This window comes from Mesocricetus auratus, unplaced genomic scaffold (assembly GCF_017639785.1).
Source record: "Mesocricetus auratus isolate SY011 unplaced genomic scaffold, BCM_Maur_2.0 Super-Scaffold_100010, whole genome shotgun sequence".
Taxonomy (NCBI): Eukaryota; Metazoa; Chordata; class Mammalia; order Rodentia; family Cricetidae; genus Mesocricetus; species Mesocricetus auratus.
Genome location: NW_024429194.1, coordinates 62,372,454 through 62,394,194, shown reverse-complemented (window position 1 = coordinate 62,394,194; position 21,741 = coordinate 62,372,454). Strand labels below are relative to the sequence as shown.

General features: G+C 40.9%; 2 protein-coding genes across 5 annotated transcripts in view; one reads left to right on the top strand and one right to left on the bottom strand.

The window, feature by feature from the left end:
• Nckap1l (NCK associated protein 1 like) overlaps positions 1-21,741 on the top strand; it is a 120,511-nt gene that overhangs the window by 32,951 nt on the left and 65,819 nt on the right. The window contains exon 1 of one of the 2 annotated variants that reach the window (XM_040753696.1): positions 21,020-21,040. The exons of the other annotated variant lie outside the window; for it this stretch is intronic. The gene's annotated coding sequence lies outside the window, so the exon portion shown is untranslated. Of the gene's footprint in view, positions 1-21,019; positions 21,041-21,741 lie in introns of those variants that run through there. 2 annotated transcript variants of the gene reach the window in all.
• Positions 1,313-21,442, bottom strand: Gtsf1 (gametocyte specific factor 1). Of its 3 annotated transcripts, none has more exons than XM_040753699.1 (9): positions 21,328-21,442; positions 18,945-18,989; positions 15,647-15,747; positions 9,361-9,487; positions 8,542-8,625; positions 7,989-8,052; positions 5,452-5,546; positions 4,858-4,891; positions 1,313-1,414 (listed from the first exon to the last, which is right to left on the bottom strand). In XM_040753699.1, exons 2-8 carry the CDS (start codon positions 18,958-18,960, stop codon positions 4,875-4,877), a joined length of 504 nt encoding a protein of 167 aa, XP_040609633.1. In that variant the 5' UTR covers positions 18,961-18,989; positions 21,328-21,442; the 3' UTR covers positions 1,313-1,414; positions 4,858-4,874. The 3 variants fall into 3 exon arrangements, with proteins under 3 accessions (XP_040609633.1, XP_040609634.1, XP_040609632.1); XM_040753700.1 differs by lacking the exon at positions 21,328-21,442 and adding an exon at positions 21,251-21,319; XM_040753698.1 differs by lacking the exon at positions 21,328-21,442 and adding an exon at positions 20,473-20,496.

The following is a 21,741-nucleotide window of genomic DNA, read 5'->3' as shown; positions in this document are numbered from 1 at the left end:
ACCACTGCACATGGTTTTAAAACAAGCTAAACCAATCTGAAAACAACCAAAGCTGTTCTGGAAGGGTCAGGGATGCAGTTCAGTGGCATAGTTTGTATGTTTAGAACATGTGAGGTCCTGGAGTCAATCCTCATCACAGGAACAAAAGAAAAGAAAACAAACAAACAAACCAGAGCTCCTACAAGATCTGCTCTGGAGCTATACATGGTGGCTTATGTTTGTAATACCAGCAGAGCGAGGCTCAGACAGGAGGACTGTCATGAGTTCCAGGCCAGCATGGGCTATAGAGTGAGGCAGTCTTTTTTGTTTGTTTTGAGACAGGGTTTCTTTTTGTGTAGCCTTGGCTGTCCTGGAACTAGCTCTGTAGACCAGGCTGAGACAGTCTTAAAAAAAAGAAACAAGGGGGTGCTCCTTGGCACAATGCTTGTCTAGCATGCATGTGGCCCAGGTTTGACCTCAGTACCTCAAACCATGAAGGTCATCCTCAGCTACACAGTGAGTTTGAAACTAGCCTGGGCAGGCTATTTGAGATCCTGTCAAGAAAAAAGTGAAACAAAACAGAAAATACAACCACCACCAAAAAGGAAAGAAAATCAAATGACAAAACAAAACAAAACGCTCTCAGAAATAAAATGAGTTTAACATTTCCTTTTAAGGGCCTACAAGGTACTAGGACAGCCAGAGCTTTGGGAAATTTAGAAATCTAAACTGCTAGGCACATAGTCCAAGGCAGTGACCAGGGTCCCTCACACATTTACACTCGCAAGCTGAATCAAATTTGACAGGGGAAAAGCCTATGCCTTCTCCAATTATCCATGTGTGCCTCCCTTTGTTTCTACCAAAGCTACAGTTAGCTTGATAGTACATTTTTCTAGCTAGAACACAGGGAGATAAAAAACAAAACCAAAAACCTACCCCTGCTGGAAATATTCAAGCAGCAAGATGTCTAAATGAGAACAGGGAGTTTTGCTGTACATAAGCTATTGTCATTTTCAAAGACACTGGATGAACAGATGTATTGTTCAGAAAAAGTCCAGTTTTTTAAATGCTTAAAAGAATTTGGTCCACATATGCCAGAGAACACAAATGCAGAGTTATTTTTTCTAACCCAAGTTTTCTGTCTATGTTAGCTGGATCCTGTATGATAGCTTCACATCATCATTTTTCATTAACTAGGATGGGAAGTGATTTTTTTATTTGGGGGCAGTAGGTATTTAACAAAACTCTCAAGCTGTCTACTTCAGCATTATGTAGAAGGTTCTGGCATCAAATAATTGAGGAGTCTCAGCAGTTAAAAAAAAGTACTTGCCAGTTTGAAAGTCACAGACAGTTTACTGTTCTATAATTAGATAAAGAGAAAAAAGAAGAACCCTTGGGTAGCAGGAATAAGCAAGAGTCTTCCACAGTCTGGCATCTGCAAGGAAATGAGAAAAAAGTTTTTACTTCCTTCAATGACAGAAGTACCAACTACATCTGACAACAGTCCACACAGAAATTCACTGTTGTTAGTTACCAGACACGAGTACCTACTGATCCTCTCTTTAGTATCTCTGTGTACATGGAAACTTGCTACTTGAATTAAAACCTTCTTCACAGTCACCAATATGCATTTCTTGTGTCTATAGTTTCACAAGTGAGACTGACTTTCTAGGCAATTGACTACTTTGAACAATTCTGAATGAATTCTAACTTACATTGGTATTTTTTCCTCTCAAATTCTATGACTCATTAATTTAATAATATTGATGTGTGTGTATACAGAAGCTTAAAAATTACATTCATTCAGGGCTGGAGAGATAATTTGGCAGTTAATTGTATTTGTTGCTCTCGTAGAGGACCCAGGTACAATTCCCAACACTCACAAGGTGCTTCACAACCATCTGTAACTCCATTTCCAGAAAAAGAAGGTGGATCTCTAAGAGTTGGAGGCCAGCCTGGCCTAGTTCCAGGACACCTAGGATTACTTAAGAGACCTTGTCTCAAATGGGGAGGGTGAGTGGACAGGAATACCTTGTCTTAATCTTATGAGAAGCTTCTTCTAACTTTTCATCATAGAGCTGCCTTTCTTATTTACTAGATCGCTATATACTGTATGATTATCAGACATCTTGTGAAACCTATTAAAAGAGCAATTCAAAGTTTATGGTGATAATCTTGTTTGTACAAATAAAGCTTGCCTAATGATCAGAGGATGGAGATAGCCACTAGCTAACCATAGGGGTCTGGAGGTCTGTACAGACAGACAGGAAGTGAGGTGACTGGTCAGAGAGAGGAATATAGGTTGAAGGAGACAGGTCTCTTTTCATTCTAAGGATTTTGTAGAGGTAAGAGCTCTAGTGGCTGGCGGCTTCTCTGATCTTTCAGTTTTCACCTCCCAATATCTGACTCCAGGTTTTTATTATTAAGATCAATTAGAACTCATGTTAAAAAAAACTTCACCATTTATCCAGGTCTGTTCAATGTATTCTTTCTGATACACCTCAGTCCTGCTATGTCTCTTCTGGGTCCAAATTCCATTTTCTGGTTTCCAGATACATTTAATAATTTAAAGTCAGAACCTACTAAGCTGGGCAGTGATGGCACACATCTTTAATCCCAGTACTCAGGAGGCAAAGGCAGGCAGATCTTTGAGACTAAGGTTAGCCTGATCTGCAGAGCAAATTCCGGGACAGCCAGGGCTAAACAGAAAAATCCTGTGTGTGTGTGTGTGTGTGTGTGTGTGTGTGTGTGTGTGTGTGTGTGTGTCAGAGAGACACACACACACACACACAGAGAGAGAGAGAGAGAGAGAGAGAGAGAGCCTACCAAAAGTGGCCAATTGCTACAAGAAACTATAAATATTTTTAAAAATTATTTTGCCCGCATGTATGTATGTGTCAGGGTATCAGATCCTGGAGTTACAGAGAGTTGTGAGCTGCCATGATGGTGCTTGGAATTGAACCTGGGTCCTCTGGAAGAGTAGTTAGTACTCTTAACTGATGGGGGATGGCCTTCTGTATATATGTTTCTCTTATTGGTTGATGAGTAAAATGCTGATTGGTTAGTAGCTAGGTGGAAAGTATAGGCAGGGCTACCAGAAGAGGAGAATTCTGGGGAGAGGAAGGAGAGAAGCGGATAGAGAGGTACCATGTAGCTGAGGAAGGAGTAACAGGTCTGGAATTCTCCGGTAAGATAAAGCCACATGGAAAGAGATTAATAGAAGTGGATTAATAATTAAGAGAGCTAACCAATAAGAAGCCTGAGCCATTGACCAAACAGTTTATAATTAATATAAATCTTTGTGTGTTTATTTGGGGATAAATGGCTGTGGGACCAGGCGGGAAAGAAACTCTGTCTACAGCTGGGCCATTTTTTCAGTCATGAAACTGATAAATCTTATTGCTAATGACTAAAGCGTATTTCTTTTTATTATTATTTAACACTTTTTTTTGTTTTGTTTTTTTTCGAGACAGGGTTTCTCTGTATTGTTTTTGGAGGCTATCGGTCCAGCCTGGCCTCGAACTCACAGAGATCCGCCTGCCTCTGCCTCCCAAGTGCTGGGATTAAAGGCGTGCGCCACCACCGCCCGGCCTATTATTTAACACTTTTTAAAAACTTTTTTGTTTTTTCGAGACAGGGTCTCACTATGTAGCTCCAGTTGTCCTGGAATTCACATTGTAGACCAGGCTGGCCTTGAACTCACAGATATCTGCTTGCCTCTGCCCCTCAAGTTCTTGGATTAAGAGTATTCAATCACCACACCTGGAATTTATTTATTACTACTATTACTTCTTACTATTATTATTGAGACAGGGTCTCTATATAGCCCTGACTGTCCTAGAGGCTTGCTGTGTAGAGCAGGCTGGCTTTGAACTCAGAGATCCTCTTGCCTCTAACTGAGTGCTGTGTGACACCATGCCTGTCTGGGTGTTTCCACTTAGCTTTTATAACTTACCAGGGGAAAACATGTCTGGAACAAAATGAACCCTCCTACAGATTCATCTGCTTCAGTTTAGATGGTGACTAGACAGCAACAGACCAATCCCTTATTCATTTGATAAATATTCACTGAAGGACTGTATCTGCAAGATGGCTGGATCAAAATCCTGTTTCAGCTTCCTAAAGTCCCTCTGCCACCAGCAGAAGGGCTGGGCAACCTCAGGCAAGACAGCTAAGTTTAGCTTTACCACCAGCACACAGAAGGGCCTCCAAAAAAGATTTCATCTGGGAAAACTAAAGGATTTTGGTTTCTTCACAGAGATTTTTGTGACATTGTACACTTAAACTTTTTCTTAAAAGATCTATTTATCATGTATACAGCGTTCTGTCTACAAGTATGCTATGCCTGCATGCCAGAAGAGGCCATCAGTTTGTGAGCCACCATATGGTTGCTGGGGATTGAGCTCAGGACCTCTGGAAGAGCAGTCAGTGCTCTTAACCTCCAAGCCACCTCTCCAGACTCCTAGTGCAAGACTCTTAAGAGACCCAAAACTTTTAAAATGCTCATTTAAAAAGTATGGATTTTTTTAAAAAAGGGAATTAAACAGTATTGCATAGAGAAAGAATTGCAGAGCAGTAAAACACAGCTGTTTGGTTTATCTTAGTCCATTACAAGAGGCAGGATAGATCTAGAACCCAACTTTGATGTCAAACAAAAAGGCAAGTGTGTACTAACATCAGGGAAAGAAACTTGGCAAGGTAATAGAATTTTAAGTAGTAAATGCCCACTCATTAGTCTGTAAAGCCATGATATATATGTAACACACACACACAGCTTTAGCTTAGTATCATCTGAAAGAAAATGGGACTCAAGTTGCTTTATGTCCAGTTAAATCTTGTTACCATCTGAAGAGATAGTAAAATGAAATAAACACTTACTTGAGAAAGATGTTCAGTTACTGTGCATTTCCATCTGTAAGAATAAACATTTGAAAATAAACATACCATATCAATTGAAATTCATTCCACCTTCAGTGCTTACTAAACACAAATTACTTTTTTTTTCAAGATAGGGTTTTCTGTAGCCCTGGCTGTCCAGGAACTCGCTCTGTAGACTCACAGAGATCCCCTTGCCTCTGCCTCCCAAGTCCTGGGATTAAAGGTGTGCACCACTGCTGCCTGGCATAAACCCAAATTACTTATTACTAGAATATATGGGATAGTAATCTTAAAGCAGAATGCAAAATTGTGATTGGATTCCTTTGAGATTCATGGGGAAAGAAACAGTCTTCCAGGCACGCTTGCCCCTGCTTCCTGAGCACTGGGATTAAAGGTACGCATTACCACACCCAGCTTTAATTTCTTGTTTGTAACCAGGCATAGGAGTATCCAGAAGTGAATGAGGTTCTTTGGACACAAAATTTACAGAGTCACACTTACTTTCAGCATCAGGCTGAACATACCTAAATAATTAAACCAACTGTTTTGTCACAATGAAGAGAGTAAGAATATTTTGACCCTTATTTCACTTACTATTTTTCCATGGCAGGACATAGGGCAGAGACTTGGGAACTCGCATGCCTGAAGCCAGGTTACTCTTATGTTCCATAACTATGTTGTTTGCAGGACTGAAAAAAAGGGAATAATTTGATGTCATCATATCAATATTCTTCAGGCACACACGAGACAATCAAAATGTGTTTTTTAAGTGAGGGGAAGCAACTATTCATCTGAAACCTAAGCATAGTTCTTTTTATTTAGACAAAAAAGAGGAGGTGATGATGGAGGATGGGGGATGTCCTTCTGTATATATATTTCTCTTATTGGTTGATAAATAAAATACTGATTGGCCAGTAGCCTGGCAGGAAGTATAGGCAGGGCTACTAGATGAGAATTCTGGGGATAGGAGGCAGAGAAAAGCCCATAGGGGGATGCTAGGTAGCTACTGGGAAGATAGGATGCCAGGCATTCTCCGGTAAGATGAGGTCATGTAGAAATACACAGATTAATAGTTATGTGTGAACAATTAAGAGAGAGCTAGCCATTGGCTAAATAGTTTATAATTAACATAAGTCTCTGTGTGTTTATTTAGGGCTAAGCAGCTGTGAGACCAGATGGGACAGAAAGTCCAACTACAATTCTTCACTTAGGCTGATTACCATTTATCTGAAAATGTTCTTTATTCCATATGTGAATTAAGACGGAGTTAACTGTGTTGGCACACACCTTTAATCCCAGCACTCGGGAGGCAGAGGCAGGCAGATCTCTGTAAGTTAGAGGCCAACCTGGTCTACAGATTGAATTCTAGGACAGACTTCAAAGCTATACAGAGAAACCCTGTCTCGAACAAAACAGAAAAAGCAAAAACAAAACAAGACAAAAAAGAAAACCAAAACAAAACATAACAAAAATATGGGAATTAACTGTTTAGGCTTATATTTTATAGAAATATTAATGACATCTACTGGTCAGTACTACTGTAAACAAGACAGGTTTGTTTATTCATGGCTGGAACTCCCTGCATATACCAGGCTGCCATCAAACTCAGAGATTTGTTGGCCTTTGCCTCTTGAGTGTGAGTGCTGGGATGAAAGCTATTTCCCACCATTCTGGGCTGCAACAGATCTCTTCATAAATTATTTTTATGTATATGCGTGTTTTGTCTACATGTATGCCCATGCACCACTTGTATGCCTAGTGCCTACAGAGGGCAGTGGAGGCTGTTGGATTGGAGCTGGAGTTAGAGAATTGGGAGCCAGTATGTGAGTTATAGGAATTGAACCTGGGTCCTCTGGAAAAACAGTAAGTTCTCTTAACCATTGAGCCATCTCTCCAGTCCCTGTAATAAATCTCTTAAGAACTGAAGTTAAAGTTGTCACCAAAAAAAAAAAAAAACCCTAATATGTTTTTGTTATTGACTCAAAATAGTATGCATTTATTAACTGACCTCAGTAACTAAGAAGTAAAAAAAATTAAGTATTATATGAGTGTTAGAACTAAGCTCTGGTCCTTTAAAGAGTAACAAGTGCTCTTAACTCCTGATTCTGGAAGAAAATACCATTGTGTCACTGTGTGTGAATGCATGTGCACACCACAGCATGCATGCAGAGGTCAGACAACCACCTGTAAGTCTGTTTTCTTTTTTCACTATGTGAGTCTTGGAGATCGAATGCAGGTGTCAGGCATAGACACAAATAAATGCTTGTACTCAATGAGCTGTCTCACCAGCCACAGGATTTGTTTCTTACCCTAGGCATTGGCTATCTACGGTTAAAATGGTCTAAGTATTATAACTGGACAACTTTTTCTAGTCTTAGAACAATGCAAACCCAGCAAAAATAACAACAAAGAAGAAAGCCCCAAATAATTAAAATACAAGAATATCAGGCACTATTGCTTTTCTTATGAGACTATAGAGTAGCATTACTATATTTCCAGTATAAAGTCTATGATCTTACGGATCAATGAACAATGAGGCTTACAGTTGAGAGTACTTGCTCTTGCTTGTAGCTTGCTTCCCAACCCCCATGTCAGGTGGATCACAACCACCCCTATCTCCAGCTCCAGGGTATTTGACAACCTCTTGTGGCATCCACAGGATAGAAGAAACACACACACACACACACACACACACACACACACACACAGGCCCATGCACACAAATAGCTGACAACTTCTTCTGGCCTTCAGCGGAGTGAAGGGAAACACACACACACACACACACACACACACACACACACACACACACACACACACACTCACGACAACTGTGAGGATAGCCTCTCTCTTTCAAAACAAGGAAAAAAATCCTTACCAAACAATATTTGTACTAGGTTATCATCAAGAATCCTCATCAAGGAAAGATGGTGGCTTGCATTATTATTATTTTTGTTTTTTTGAGACAGGGTTTCTCTGTATAGTTCTGGCTATCCTGGAACTCACTTTGTAGATTTGCCTTCCTCTGCTTCTCTTGCTGGAATTAAAGGTGTGTGCTACCACATCCAGCTCTATTATTATTATTTTTTTTTGGATTTGGAGTAGTAGTGATTCAAGTAAGACCATTTATTTACCTGTTGTTGCCACAGAAGTTGGCTGTGCCCCAGACAAATGGGGTGCTAGTCTGTTCCCACAGATCTGCCAAAGGAAACAAAACAGTTTGTGATACTACTTAAAAAAAACAAAAAAACAAAAACAAAAAAAACAAAACACAATCCATGTTTGTTGAATTTGTCAGATAGGAAGTAATATAGCTAAGTTCTGAGGAATGTTAAGTGAAAACTGATTGAGTTCCCTGCCCAAGTAATACAGAAGCAGGAATTTAACAACTGAGGGATAAAAAATGCAAGAGCCATAAATAATAGTAATCGTGCTTAGTAACAATCACGCACAGATGGTATAACAGGATTTATGGGGCAAACAGATGTAAAGAAATGCTTCTTCTACTCAAGGGGGATAGGCTGCTCTGTGTGTCTGCACAGTGATACAAATGTGCTCACTTTGGGGCCCAATAAAAATAAGACATTCCAAACAACATGGTATGCTCAAAAAGGAAAATCTTTCTTCTGTCATAAGCAAATGATCTGAGATTTAAATATGTGAAGAAAAAGTGTAGAGGCATCTCACCTTTATCCCAGTCTTCATCACAAGGAGGGCACTGCCATGTGCTCTCAGCCAGAGTCTCTTGTCCAAGGTTCCTGGTTTGGTTGACTGCAAGACAACAGAGATTTGACATATAAAGAAGGGTGGGGTAGGAGGACCAGCCAGGCTATTCTGTTTAAGGGGGATTTAAAGCCTTTAAAGGCTGCAGGGTAGCCTATGAGTCTTTGTTTCTAAATATGGATAGGATGAAAGATGATAGGAATAAGAAGCAGAAACAGACCGATACCATATTTATGGCAATAAATATTTATTTACTGAGACAAGGTCTCAAACTCAAGATGACCTTCAGGTCCCTCCCGCTTCCACTTCTTTTTTTTTTGGTTTTACGAGACAGGGTTTCTCTGTATTGTTTTTGGAGGCTGTCGGTCCAGCCTGGCCTCGAACTCACAGAGATCCGCCTGCCTCTGCCTCCCCAGTGCTGGGTTCGCTTCCACTTCTTGAGTTGAGGGTATGGGTCAGGGCCACCAGGCCTATGGCTTTTCTGGCACAGGAGTTAGAACTCAGCTTTATCCATGTGAGGCGAGTGGCTGGACCCACTAAGCTCTATCTCCAGCCTCAAGGACTTTATTTTTAGATAATTTATTATAATAGTAGAAGAGAAAACAGTCTGACCTATATAAGAATCTAACAACCTACTGCTACAATGACATAACCATCTCAAAGGCAGAAAAATGTTCCTTTGAAATGGTGAAAGCCAGAAAACAAGCTGATGATGTAGCATAACTGAAAACTGACCGGCTAGCCCCCAGTACTGGAACATTTTAGCTAGCTAGTCAGGCTTACCCACATCCTGCTCAATACAGCTTTTGTCATCACAGCTTGAGATGTGATGACTGATTTCAGCCCGGGGAACCTGGTGCCGAGCATTGAAGGGACAAGTAGCCAATTTGTTTGCCACATCAGGATGATTCTGTGGAATCAAAATTAAGGGATCTATTAATTTTTTGGATCTCATAAAATGCACAGAAACTATCTCAGCCTTTTTCTATAACTGCCTCCATGAAATCCTTCAGCAAGTTTTAATGTCTCAGCTGTGGTGGGCACACTCATCACAGAAACCTAAGAGGGAATTATTTATCACCCACACAGACCATGTAGCTACTATCTCAGTAGCGTCAAAATGCAAACCTTTTGGTTATGACTGTAGGGATTACCATACACACACACTGGGATTTTAGTGGCTTATAAGGAGCAAAGGAGTTAGTATGAGCCGTCTCTTCTCTGTCTGTCAGATGGCACAGCCTGCAATGCTGGAGCTCTCTGGGTGTCTTTGGAAGTTGACATTTAGGATAAACACTAACAATGAAACAGTGCACTGCAGCAGAGCTCTGCTACTGCAACGTGACGTGCTGGGAATTAGGGAGCTACAGAGACAAGCTAGTGATTTTTCAGACCAACACATGGACACTTAAAGTATTGATGCCTGAAATGAGGCCCTGAACAATTTTACTGTTTTTTGTTTGTTTTTGGAGAAAGGGTTTCTCTGTGCCATCCTGGCTGTCTTGAACTCTTTGAAGACCAGGCTGGCCTGGAACTCATAGAGTTCTGACTGCCTCTGCCTCCCAAGTGTTGGGATAAACGGAGTGTGTTACCACTGCTCAGTAAACAATTTATCCCAAATGATAGGTACTTTGTGGGCTAGTGCCTTGTTTTAAACCCCCCAAAAGGATTTATTGTCACCCGAATGGCATGGCAAATGTACCAGTGATTAAGAAATTTAAGAAAAAGAGGGCCTGGAGAGATGGCTCATGGGTTAAGAGTGCTGCTATCCTTCCAGAGGACCTGAGTTTGTTTTCTGGTACCCAAATTAGAGGTCTGACAACTGCTTGTAACTCCAGCTCCAGGGAAGTTAACACTTTCTTCTGGTCTCTGTGGGTACACTCTCACATGCACAAATAATAATAAAAGCAGAGGGGGCGATGAGATGACTCAGTGAGTAGAGGAGCCTGACAACCTGAGGACATTCCTGACCCACTTGGTGGACGGAGATGGCTGATTCTCACAGGTTGTTTTCTTTTACAAGCACACTGTGGCACACACATACTTGCAAACATACACGTTAAAATGTTTTGTTATTGTTTTAAAGGGAAAGAACACAAAATTGGGTGGGTAGGGAGGTAGGGAGAATCTGAGAGGAATTGGGGGAAGGGAAACAAATTCAAAATATACTGTATGAAAAAAACTTTCGTCAATAAAAAGTTTTAAAGATGTGTCACAAACTAAACTCAAAATGTAAATTAGTGAGAAGCAGGCTGGAAAAAAAGAAGACTAAGAAATCTGCATGGGTCTGGAGAGATTGCTTATTGAGCAACCATGAGGACTTTAGTTTGGATTCCTGCACAGCTGGTGGCCTCGTCAGAGGAGCAGCATGTGGCAACTGAGGTTCAAGGTGCGGCCCACCAGGAGGCAACACCCTGATGGGTGAATTTCAGATAGGCAGGGCCTTTGCTTCTGCTGTGCCTTCACGTGTTTGCTGCTGCTGTCATCTTTTCTCTGGTATCTGGTATGCTGTGAATGGGTGTGGGCAGATCCCCACTGCCTGTATGAAATGTAGTGTGTTTATCTCATGGAAACAGCCTGTTCTACTGGGCATTTTTACCTGTGGATTATTATGAAGATGACTCCTTCCTAAACTGTACCGTCTAACTGATAATAATAATGTTAGCTTATATAGAGTTTTGGTGATATAAAATAAAACAAGGAAGTGTCACACAGCTAGAACACACGAATTTCTATTGAGGAGCCACATAGACTGCAGCTTAGGTTAATAATTAAGAAAAACAATTGAGTTCCAGTAGCCCAGTTAATTTAAATTTTTTTAACCTTAATGTTGGGAGATGTGTTCGCAGGTTTCAGAGTGCATCATTACTAAAACAAAGCTTTGAAAATAACTTAAGGTTAGACTAGATGTTTTTGACAAATAGCTTTGAGGTGAAAAACCCAAGAAGACAATCTAAAGTTTTAGAAAGGCGTATAGTTGAATGAGGAACTCGTTAAGGTCAGTGAATAAGAATGAGCAGTCCAATTATCATTACTGATTGCCTTTCTGCTAGGTTGATGACCAAAGGTGATGATTAATTCCTTATACCCATTTCTGCCCTCTATCTCCTACTACAAATAACTATTAATGAGTGGGTATGCACCCTAAAGATTTAAAGTAGAGTTGAGGGCTGGAGTGATGGCTCAGAGGTTAAGATCACTGGCTGTTCTTCCAGAGGTCCTGAGTTCAATTCCCAGCAACCACATGATGGCTCACAGCCATTCATAATGAGATCTGGTGCCCTCTTCTGGCTTTCAGGGATACATGCAGGCAGAACACTGTATACAGAATAAATAAATCCTAAAAAAAAAGTAGAGCTGATTATTTTTTTTATGTATAAAAGTTTAGGTTTGTACTAATGCTCAAACTGACTTAGTGGAGCCCATTCTATATGAGAGAAACCTTGCTCAGCCTAGACACCAGGGTGTGGGGGTGGAGAGGTGCCTTGATCCTGCCTCAACGAGATGATAGGACTCAGTAGATTTCCTAGGGGAGGCCTTACGCTCTCCATGGAGCAGATGGGAGGTGGGGGGTGGGGAGTAGGAGGAGAGAAGGGAAGGGAAACTGGGATTGGAATGTAAAAAATAAATAAAAAAAGAAACATGGAAAACAAGTGATGAGGTGAAGGAAAGAGGCATAGTGACTGTGTATGCTTTTATGGCATGGATTTAAAAAAAAATCACTGTGTATGTGCACATCCATGATAGGGAGCCATGAATCTGGTGAGACCTGAATGTCCTCTCAACAGAGCATTACACAAAATCCACATGGGACTTGGCAGTCTGCTCAGCTAGAGTTCCTACATGAGACAGTGAGCTGCAGAACTGGGCACCACTCCTCCTCAGCCAGCCCTTGAGCTTGTGTGTGTGTGTGTGTTTTGTTCACTTTCCTAGGAATCTATAAAATCTATGAAATAAGATGCACTACAGCCACCTCGTTTTTGAATCCCTGTGGCAAAATAGCTGACAGAAACAGAGGCTTACTCTGCTTCATAAGAAAAAAAAAGTAAAAAAAGTTTAGGTTTGTTATTTCTTTAACATTCCTTATAAGGTTACCTTTTAAGATAAGTAATAAAGTAATTGGCCCTTTCTTTGTAACTGCAAAATGCAACCTCCCAGTAAAAGACCTGACTGAGAAGAATATCTTGCTTGCCTACACGGTTAATCTACAAGTTGCTAGGGTATGAATGTATGTGGGTTCTTGGGATAATTTGTTATACTACGGAAAATTCACCTGTGATATGTAAAACGTTTAATCATGTAAGAGATATGGAAAACATGCTCTTTTTTACTTGTATTCAATGTAGTCATTCACTTGAATGTAACCACATTGTAATTTTTAAGTTGCCTGAAAGATTTTGCTGGGGTATATAAGCTGTAATGGAAAGAAAAAAGGTAGAGTTAAAATGAGTTAGAAGGAAAACATCAAGAATGAGAGAGTCAGGAGGAGAACATCAAGAGACAAGGAGAAGGAAAACTCTAGACAGAGAAGACATTTCTGGATAAATAGGAAAAGAGAATATTAGAACACAGAATGAAGAATACAGAGGAATAAAGAAGGAGACCATCAAGAGAGTGTGTGTGTCTTTTTCCCTAACCCCCTCAGGTCAAAAAGTCTTCGTATGCACTGACTTCATGGATTCCTTTTGAGCCCAGTGCTGCTGGGGACTGGTCCCCCAGGCAGCAAAACAGCACCTAGTAATAGGCTGGGTGTGGTCTCACCTGCTGTAAAGCAGCCAGTGCTGGTAGTGAGCAAAGCTAGCTAGTAAGCTGCTGGGGCTTATTGGCTGCCAACCTAGTTGACAAAAGAAGCAAGCTCCAGATTCAGGGAGAGACTCTGTCTCAAGAGAATAAGTCAGAGTGATAGATGGCAACACCCTATACCCTCTTCTAGCTTCTTCTTGTGCACACATACGCTCACACATACTACATATACCACATTCACACAAAGAAAACTGTAGCCAGCTACACTGGGACAGACCTTCAACCCTAGCACTTGGGAGGCGGAGGTAGGGAGATCTGAAGGTAAAGGTCATCTGTAACTAGTGAGTTCAGATGAGCCTTGGCTACAAAAAGCCCTACTCCAAAAAACTAAAGTATCTTCCTTTCCCCAACCACTCCAAACAAACAAACAAACAAACAAACAAACAAACAAACAAACAAAAAAGCAGTTTATGGCTCAGGCCTATAATAAAAGCTACAAGGAGTCTAAGGCAGGAGGATGGAAAGTTCAAAGTTTGCCTAAGATGTGAGTTCAAGGTCACCTTGGGCAACTTAGTACTGTGTCAAAATTAAAGGCTGGCAACACAGCCCAGTGGTAAGAGCACTTACTCCTCTGGTGTGAGGCCTTAGATTAAATCCCCAGTAGTGCCTTCCTTTTCCTCCACAAAAAAGTACAAAGAAAAATAAAACACATGAGACACAGACTCCATTACTTACATGAGGCACTGAAAGCAAAGGTTTTTGGAGGCAGGGTCTTGCTATACAGTGGGTTATTTCACTTAGGATTTTTTTTCTAGTTCTGTCCATTTGCCTGTGAATTTTAGGATGTCATTGTTTCTTACTCCATTGTGTAAATATACCATATTTTCTTTATCCATTCTTCAGTTGAGGGGCATCTAGGCTGTTTCAAAGACTTGGCTATTATGAATAATGTTGCTATGAACATAGTTGATATGATACTAAGGAGGCACATCCTTGCGGTGCGGATGTGCCTCCTTAGTATATATTGCAGGGTCTTGAGATAGGTTGAACCCTAATTTTCTGAGAAATGGCCATACTGATTTCCACAGTGGCTGTACAAGTCCCACAGCAATGGAGGAGTGCTCCACTTACTCCACATCCTCTCCAGCATAAGCTCTGACATTAATATTCTAATAATCCTGTTGAGGACATCCCCCATCACCCTGTAACACACTTATTTATTTGTCTGTTTGTTTTTCAGACAGGGTTTCTCTGTGTAATAGCTCTGACTCTCCCAGAACTCAATTTGTAGATCAGGCTGGCCTTGAACTCAGAGACAATCACCTGTCTCTGCCTCCTGAGAGCTGGGATTAAAGGCATGCACCACCACTGCCTGACTAGTACTTTTTAATTAACAGAAGACTAGAGTACATTGTATTAGCTACCCTTATGAAGAAACAGAGAGAAAACACCAATAAAAAAATATTTTAGGGCTGGAGAGAAGACTCATTGGTTAACAGGGCTTACTGCTCTTGCAGAACACCTAACTGCAGTTCCCAGCATCTACATGGTGGCCCATTCCAGTTCCAAGGAATCTGATGCCTTCTTCTCTGGCCCTTTCAGGCACCTGTGTGTACTTTGTGTATATAAACTTACACAGGCAGACAGACAGACACATAAATTAAAAGAAAAAATCTTAAAAAATAAAAAAAAGATGTTGAAACTTGGAGAGTTATTTTTAGGAAGGATATTTTCTTGAGTTAAAAATTCTAAACATGAAGTCAGAAAGAAATGTAATAGAGAAGTTGGAGAGAAAGCCCAGTGGTTAAAAGCATTTGTGTTTTCAGAGAACCTAGGTTTGTTTTGTAGCACCCACACAGTAGTTCAGAACTATCCTTTTAACTCCAATTCCAGGGTATCCAATACCCTCTTCAGACCTCCACAGGCACTAAGCCCACATGGTATATATGTATTCAACCAAAACACCCAAATGTATAAATCTAAAAACATTTTTAAAAAGAAATAGGATGCTTAGTACTTATCAGAATAAAGAACACATCAAATATATGAAGAGGGATTTCTCATTACCAAGGAAAAAAAATTAGTGATTCCTCTGTTTTACAAAGGGTAAGATTCTAGAGACCCTGTTTATAAACAAGGCTTTGTCCATAATTAGGAAGAAGAAAATTAAAAACAAACAAACAAACAAACAAAAACCAAGGTAGAATTATCAAACAACCTGGTATTCAATTAAAATATTTATGTTAAACAATTTGTTGCTTACAAAGTTTGGCTCTTCAGAAGAACTCAAGTTGACAGGAAAGGACATATCAAAATAATACCCTACCTTTCTGCACTTGATAAGATGATAGGGAAACCTGCAGGCCCTGATCTGGTGATTTTTATCGTAGGGGCACTGTAATAACTTTTCAGGGTCCAGGGAGTCGACTGAAAGAGAGGAAAAAATACAGTAAATATAAAGTATAATAGGACCCTGTAAAACTATAGCAGTCTTTCAGGTACATTAGTGTGTTCAATAAATCCATACTGAAAGAATAAGGCAGTCTAAAGAAAAGCTAAATTAAAATAAAGTGTGACTGGCCTTTAATCTCAGCCCGCAGAAGGCAGATGTAGGCAGATCTCTGAGTCTGAGGCCAGTCTGATCTACAGAGTAAGTTCTAGAACAGCCAGCAACACACAGAGAAACCCTGTCTCAAAAACAAGCAAAAAACCCAGACCCCCCAAAAAACCCTAAATCAAACTAAAAAACGAAACCTCCCTAAAGTGTTACTAAATGATAAAAAGTAAAATATAACTATGAGAAAATAGAACTGTGTCATCACTGACTCTTAACAACAATGGCATGCTGAGGTCTCATTCACATTTGACTGAATACAGTTTTCTTTCTTATTATAAAACAAAAATGTTAAATGGCATCCAAAGTATTCTTTCTTTTACCTTTTTTTTTTTTTTTTGAAAAAGGGTTTCTCTGTGTAGCTTTGAAGCCTGTCCTGGCACTTGCTCTGTAGACAGGCTGGGCTTGAACTCACAGACTTCCACCTGCCTCTGCCTCCCCAGTGCTGGGAATTAAAGGTGTGTGCCACCACCACCAAGCCCTTTTCCTTTCTTAACGGTGACAATTTGGGGTCATTTCTATTCTCTAGCTACTCCAACCAAGCTAGACAACCCAACTAGCACACTAAAGGTGGAATGGACTGCTGGAGTATCAATATAACCATTGTGGCCCATGCACTCTACTCTCCCAATCCTGCTGGCCCTAAAGCAAGTTGATAGCCATAGTTTCAATAGCATGTTCTATGGAAGAAGTATTAATAACTAGAGCTTTCCCCCAATCTCTTCTTTGCTTTACTCCTCTATGTTGTATTGGTTGCTCTAGTTTCCTTGTCCATGATCTTATTACTTTTGTCAGATAGGTGATTTTACTTTTCATGTTCTGGAACATAGATGAGAAAAAAAATTCCTTAATCTAAGGACTACTAAATCAGTCAGCTAAAATAAAAATAAACTGCAAAGACAGAGCTTCCTACAGCTAAGACAACTGTAGACACTGACTGATGTGTCAAGAAAACCCTGAACCAGCTATTCAAAACTGCCTTTAGGCTATCTAAGCTGCCTTGGCTGTGCCCCCAATCTTAACAAGCCTGGTTAAGGAAAGAAAATTAAATGCTTAAGTACATTCTGAGAGCAAAAGACAACCCAATAAGGCATTCTTGCCACCCTTTGAAGGTAATGATAGAAGTAAGATAAACAATTCACCTCTGATAAGAAGCTTATAAACCTGAAGAATGCAATGAAAATCAGAAACCAGATGGGAATTGAAACAGACAGTTTCACTGGAAGAGTAGTAAACATGGAACAAATTGCTAACCATTGTCGTGATGCAAATGAGCCTGAAAGGTGATCTGAAGGACAGAGCAAATAGGAGAGGAAACAGTCCTAGAGGACAGGCATGCTTATTATGCCAACTGAGCTCTTCTCAGCCAGCAATCTCTTCGTATTTCTGAAGCTTCAGAACACCCAGGGAGCATTCAGAGATGAAATTCTTATTAGTTTCCCTTCATTTAATCCATTCCATCACTAGCAAATGTCAGCAACTGACAGAATGGAGGTACTATATGATTCACACATATTATAACTGCCCATATAGAGCATGAGTCAAGGTTGATAATGAGAACTACCATATGCTTTACTCCTTGGTCTGGCAATCCAGGTCAGCTCTAATCTACTGTTCTATATTGAAAAGAATTTCCTGCTGGGGGTGGTGGTGGTGGTGGTGGTGGTGGTGATGGTGGTGGTGGAGCACACCTTTAATCCCAGCATTTGGAGAGGCAGAAGCAGGTTGATCTCCGTGAGTTCAAGGCCAGTCTGGTCTACAGAGTGAGTTCCAGGATAGCCAGGGCTGTTACACAGAAAAACCATGTCTTGTAAAACAAACAAACAACAACAAAACAACAAAAAAATTTCCACCCATCTATCTTGGTGTTGGTGACCAAATTATGGGTCTTGAGAATGTTATACAAGTACTCTATCAGTGAGGTACATCCCAGTCTTGTAAATAATTTGTATTTATTAATGTGTGTATAGTATGTGCATAGACCAGAGGATAACTTTAAGGAGTCAGTTTTCTCTTCTACTTTTACACGAGTTCTGAAACTCAAACTAAGGTTGTCAGGTTTGTATGGCAAGCACTTTACTGCTGGGACATTTTACTGGCCTGTTGGTTTGTCTTTTGATAATTTTACTGTGAAATGAAGCCCATGCTGGTCTAGAAATTGTGATGCTCCTGACTCAGCTTCCTATGAGTTGGGATTATAATTGTGTATCACTACAGTTGGTTCTTATAGTCTAGGCAAACCTGGTCCCAACCCTTGGGGATCTGGCAAAGCGTGCCACCTCTGCCCACATGGCAAGTGGTACTCTGGCTCTGTACCCAGGTGCAGAGGTCCCTTTAAGAGGCAAACTGCCCACTTCCTCTCTCTCTCCGAGGAGACAGGTCACTGACTGTATGTCTGTCTGTGTCTGTCTTCTCTCTTCCCTTCCTTTACTCCCTTACCTTTCCCCAATAAACTTTCCATATTAAGTCTTGCCTGATGGTGTATTTGTCTCACCTGCCCATTGTCCCTCACCTGCTATGGGACCCTTCCAAGGTCTACCTCTCTAAATCATAACAGTTCTCATAACTCTTAAATTTAAAGTGTTTTGTTTCAGACCATTGTTCAGGGTGATATGGCTGTGGACTAAAGTGTCTTACTTAAATTTGAATATTTCTTTTTAAAACAATTTTTAAAAAATGATTTATTTTCATTTTGTGTACATTGGTGTTTTACCTGCATGTATGTCTGTGTGATGTATGTGATCCCCTGCAACTAGAGTTCAGACAGAGCTGCCATATGGGTGCTGAGAACTGAATCCAGGTCCTCTGGAAGAGCAGCCAGTGCTCTTTAACCACCGAGTCATTTCTCTAGCCCTAAAATTTGAATTCTTTCCATACCTCAATACCTCATAGACCTTCCTTTCTCAGTATTCATGGAGAAATCTGAATTTTTCACAACATACAGTCAAGTTAGGCATCAAACTACACATAAATGATGTATTATTTTCTAAAAGCAGCAAGTAGTACATACTGTAAGTGTCTTCCATGCTGATGGCAAAGGAGTCCTGTTCAAGTGCTAGAAGGAAAAACATGGTTCACAGAATCAGAAATGAAATGCATCAGAATGCAGCCTTGTGACACTTTATGATCTAACAAATAAAGCTTGCCTGAAGCTCAGAGAAGCAAAGCAGCCAGCCACCAACTCTTACCTCTATTTCAGATCAAATGGCCAATTCTGTCTCCATGCATCCTCAGACTGAAGGCTCAGACTGATTGCCTCAGACTGACTGCATAGACTGCCATGAGCTCCCATCTCCTCCCACCTTATATTCCTCTTTCTGCCCAGCCAGAAGTCTTCCTGTCTCCACCTCCTTAGTGTCAGGATTAAAGTTGAATCACTCCAAGTGCTGGGATAACCTTTGTGTGAGCTCTGTTTCTCTTTTAGACAGGATTAATTTTGTGTAGCCCTGGGTGGCCTTGAACTAACAGAGAGCCGATTGCCTCTGTCTCCTGAGTGCTGGGATTAAAGGTGTGTGCCACCACTGCCTGGCCTCTATGGCTAACTAGTGTGTCTGGCTTTGCACTCTGATCTTCAGGCAAGCTTTATTTTTTAGATCATAAACAAAATATCACCACACAGTCCTAAAATGTAGAGTCATTCCTGGAATTGATGCTGCCCAAGTTTAGTATACAACCTCCTCCCTAAAAATGTCTCTCTAAAGCATTCTTTGCTCCTATAGCCAATTTTAGCATCATCACCTAATTAATATTCTTGGAATAAACTCTAGGACCCAAAAAAGCTAGGTCAAATATGACTACTGACATAAACTATATTCAAATAACAATGTAGCAATGTATTTTAAGTGGTATTACAATATCTGCCACTGTTCACCTGCTATTAGAGTTGATTGCTATTTAATACTAGTAATAGGGGATCAGCTGAAGTAATAAAATACCATCATTTAAAATTCTAGATAAACTACTTTAAAGCTCTTCTTTCCAGTGGGTGAGATGGCTAAATGGCTAAGAGCTCTGGTTGCTCTCAGAAGATCTGGGTTTGGTTCCCAGCACCCACATAGCTTACAAGTGCCTGTAACTCCAGTTTTAGGGAATCAAATGCCCTCTTTGGCCTCTGTGGGCAATGCATGCCTATGGTGCACTCATAAATGCACACAAACACATGCAAGATAAAAATAAATCTTACTTAAAAACTTTTCTTAATGTGATCAGAAAATGTCATACCAACACTCTCCATTTCTAGCAATACTTTTACTCTATTCCTCTCATTTATAATACAATGGCAAGATGAGTACTACTCCAGTCATTACGATTCCTCTCTACAGTGAGGGAACATGTGAATTTAGGATTTAAGAACTCACAGAGAACATGTAAGAGAACAAATATAACATAAATAAAAAACATTAAGAGAAAATGTCTCAGCCTGAATTTTGTTTTACTGGAGAACTCCACTGAACAGTGATTTAATTCACTTATTATTACGGGAAAACTAATTTTGTATATAACCACTCCCATATCTTCTGAAAATTGGGTGCACATACAGCTGTTGTCTCTAGGCAAGCTCTCCTTTGGCCTCTCACACAATTCCACACCCCTTCCCTCCATTCTATGACATAAGCAGCATTAGAACCTTTGTTAGGAAATACAGGTGATCAGCTAAACTTTAGTTTAGCACTTTGTTGCAGGGCCCATTTGTTAATGACAATTATTAGGGAAACTATCGGAAAATTATTCATGTTTGGATTAAGCTATCCTGACCTTTTAGAATCTATACTACAGTTATGTCATACTTTGTTAAAAATAAAAAAAAGGTATGGAAGGAAGAATCAGGCATTACGTGTCGCTTGTTTTGATTTTAACGTATCTAAGAGTGGTATGTGCAGTATCCAGCAACTTAAGAGAGCCAACCTATTCTTTCCCAGTAAACAGACGGATTACAAGTAGGTCAAGAGTACTGGAATTTACAGCATCACCCAGCTGACTCTTATCTTCCCCATCAAACTGTTAACAGGTGATTCGATTCTTCCCTCAGTACTAGGCTGCCGTGAACTGGACCAAGTGCGAAACTGACGCCACTGTTCAAACCCCCCAAGAACCCTGCAGATCTCGGTAAAGTAGTAACTTCTCTCCCTTTATACAAAAGCCCCCGGATTCGAGAAGATTCAAGCAACCAGAGAGAAAAAGGAGCAGGCAAGGGGGAGGAGGGTTCCTTGAAAACAAGGTAGAAAAAGGTGCCAGCCAGGCCGTCGAGTGGACGACGACGGCCGACGACGCAGAGTTGGCCAGGGCTTGAGGCTGGGAAGTGAGGGAGGACACTACCTGGAAGTAATCCCACAAGCGAACTGCTACCAAGGGCCGACCCAGGCCAACACCCCACCACCTTTCGTCTTTCCTACCTCAGTTCAGACGCTCTCCCCACTGCCGACTTCGCCTCACAGCCAGGCCCCGGCAACGCCCACTTCCGGCCTGAGGCCAGGGCGGGGCCGCACTTCCTGTGACCGTGGCTTGGACTGGCCCGGTGTAGCCTGGCCAACACTTGTGATGCTTTCTGCCTTCGGCTCACCCTCCTGCCATCGAGGCTATCTCTTGGGGGGAATAGTCGGCCACTTTGCTTCTAGCCGCCACCCTTCCTCTACTCCCTGGCCAAAATGGTGCTACGTGGGTGGAGAGCTTCCTTTGTCAGTTCTGGGTCGGCCATCTTAGGAAAATCAGGGAAAGAATGGGACTTGTCGGAACTGGGTGCTGTTTACAAGAAAACCTTGTTTGTGGAAGTTGTTGAGACAGAATTGTCATCTAGGTTTTGAGAATTC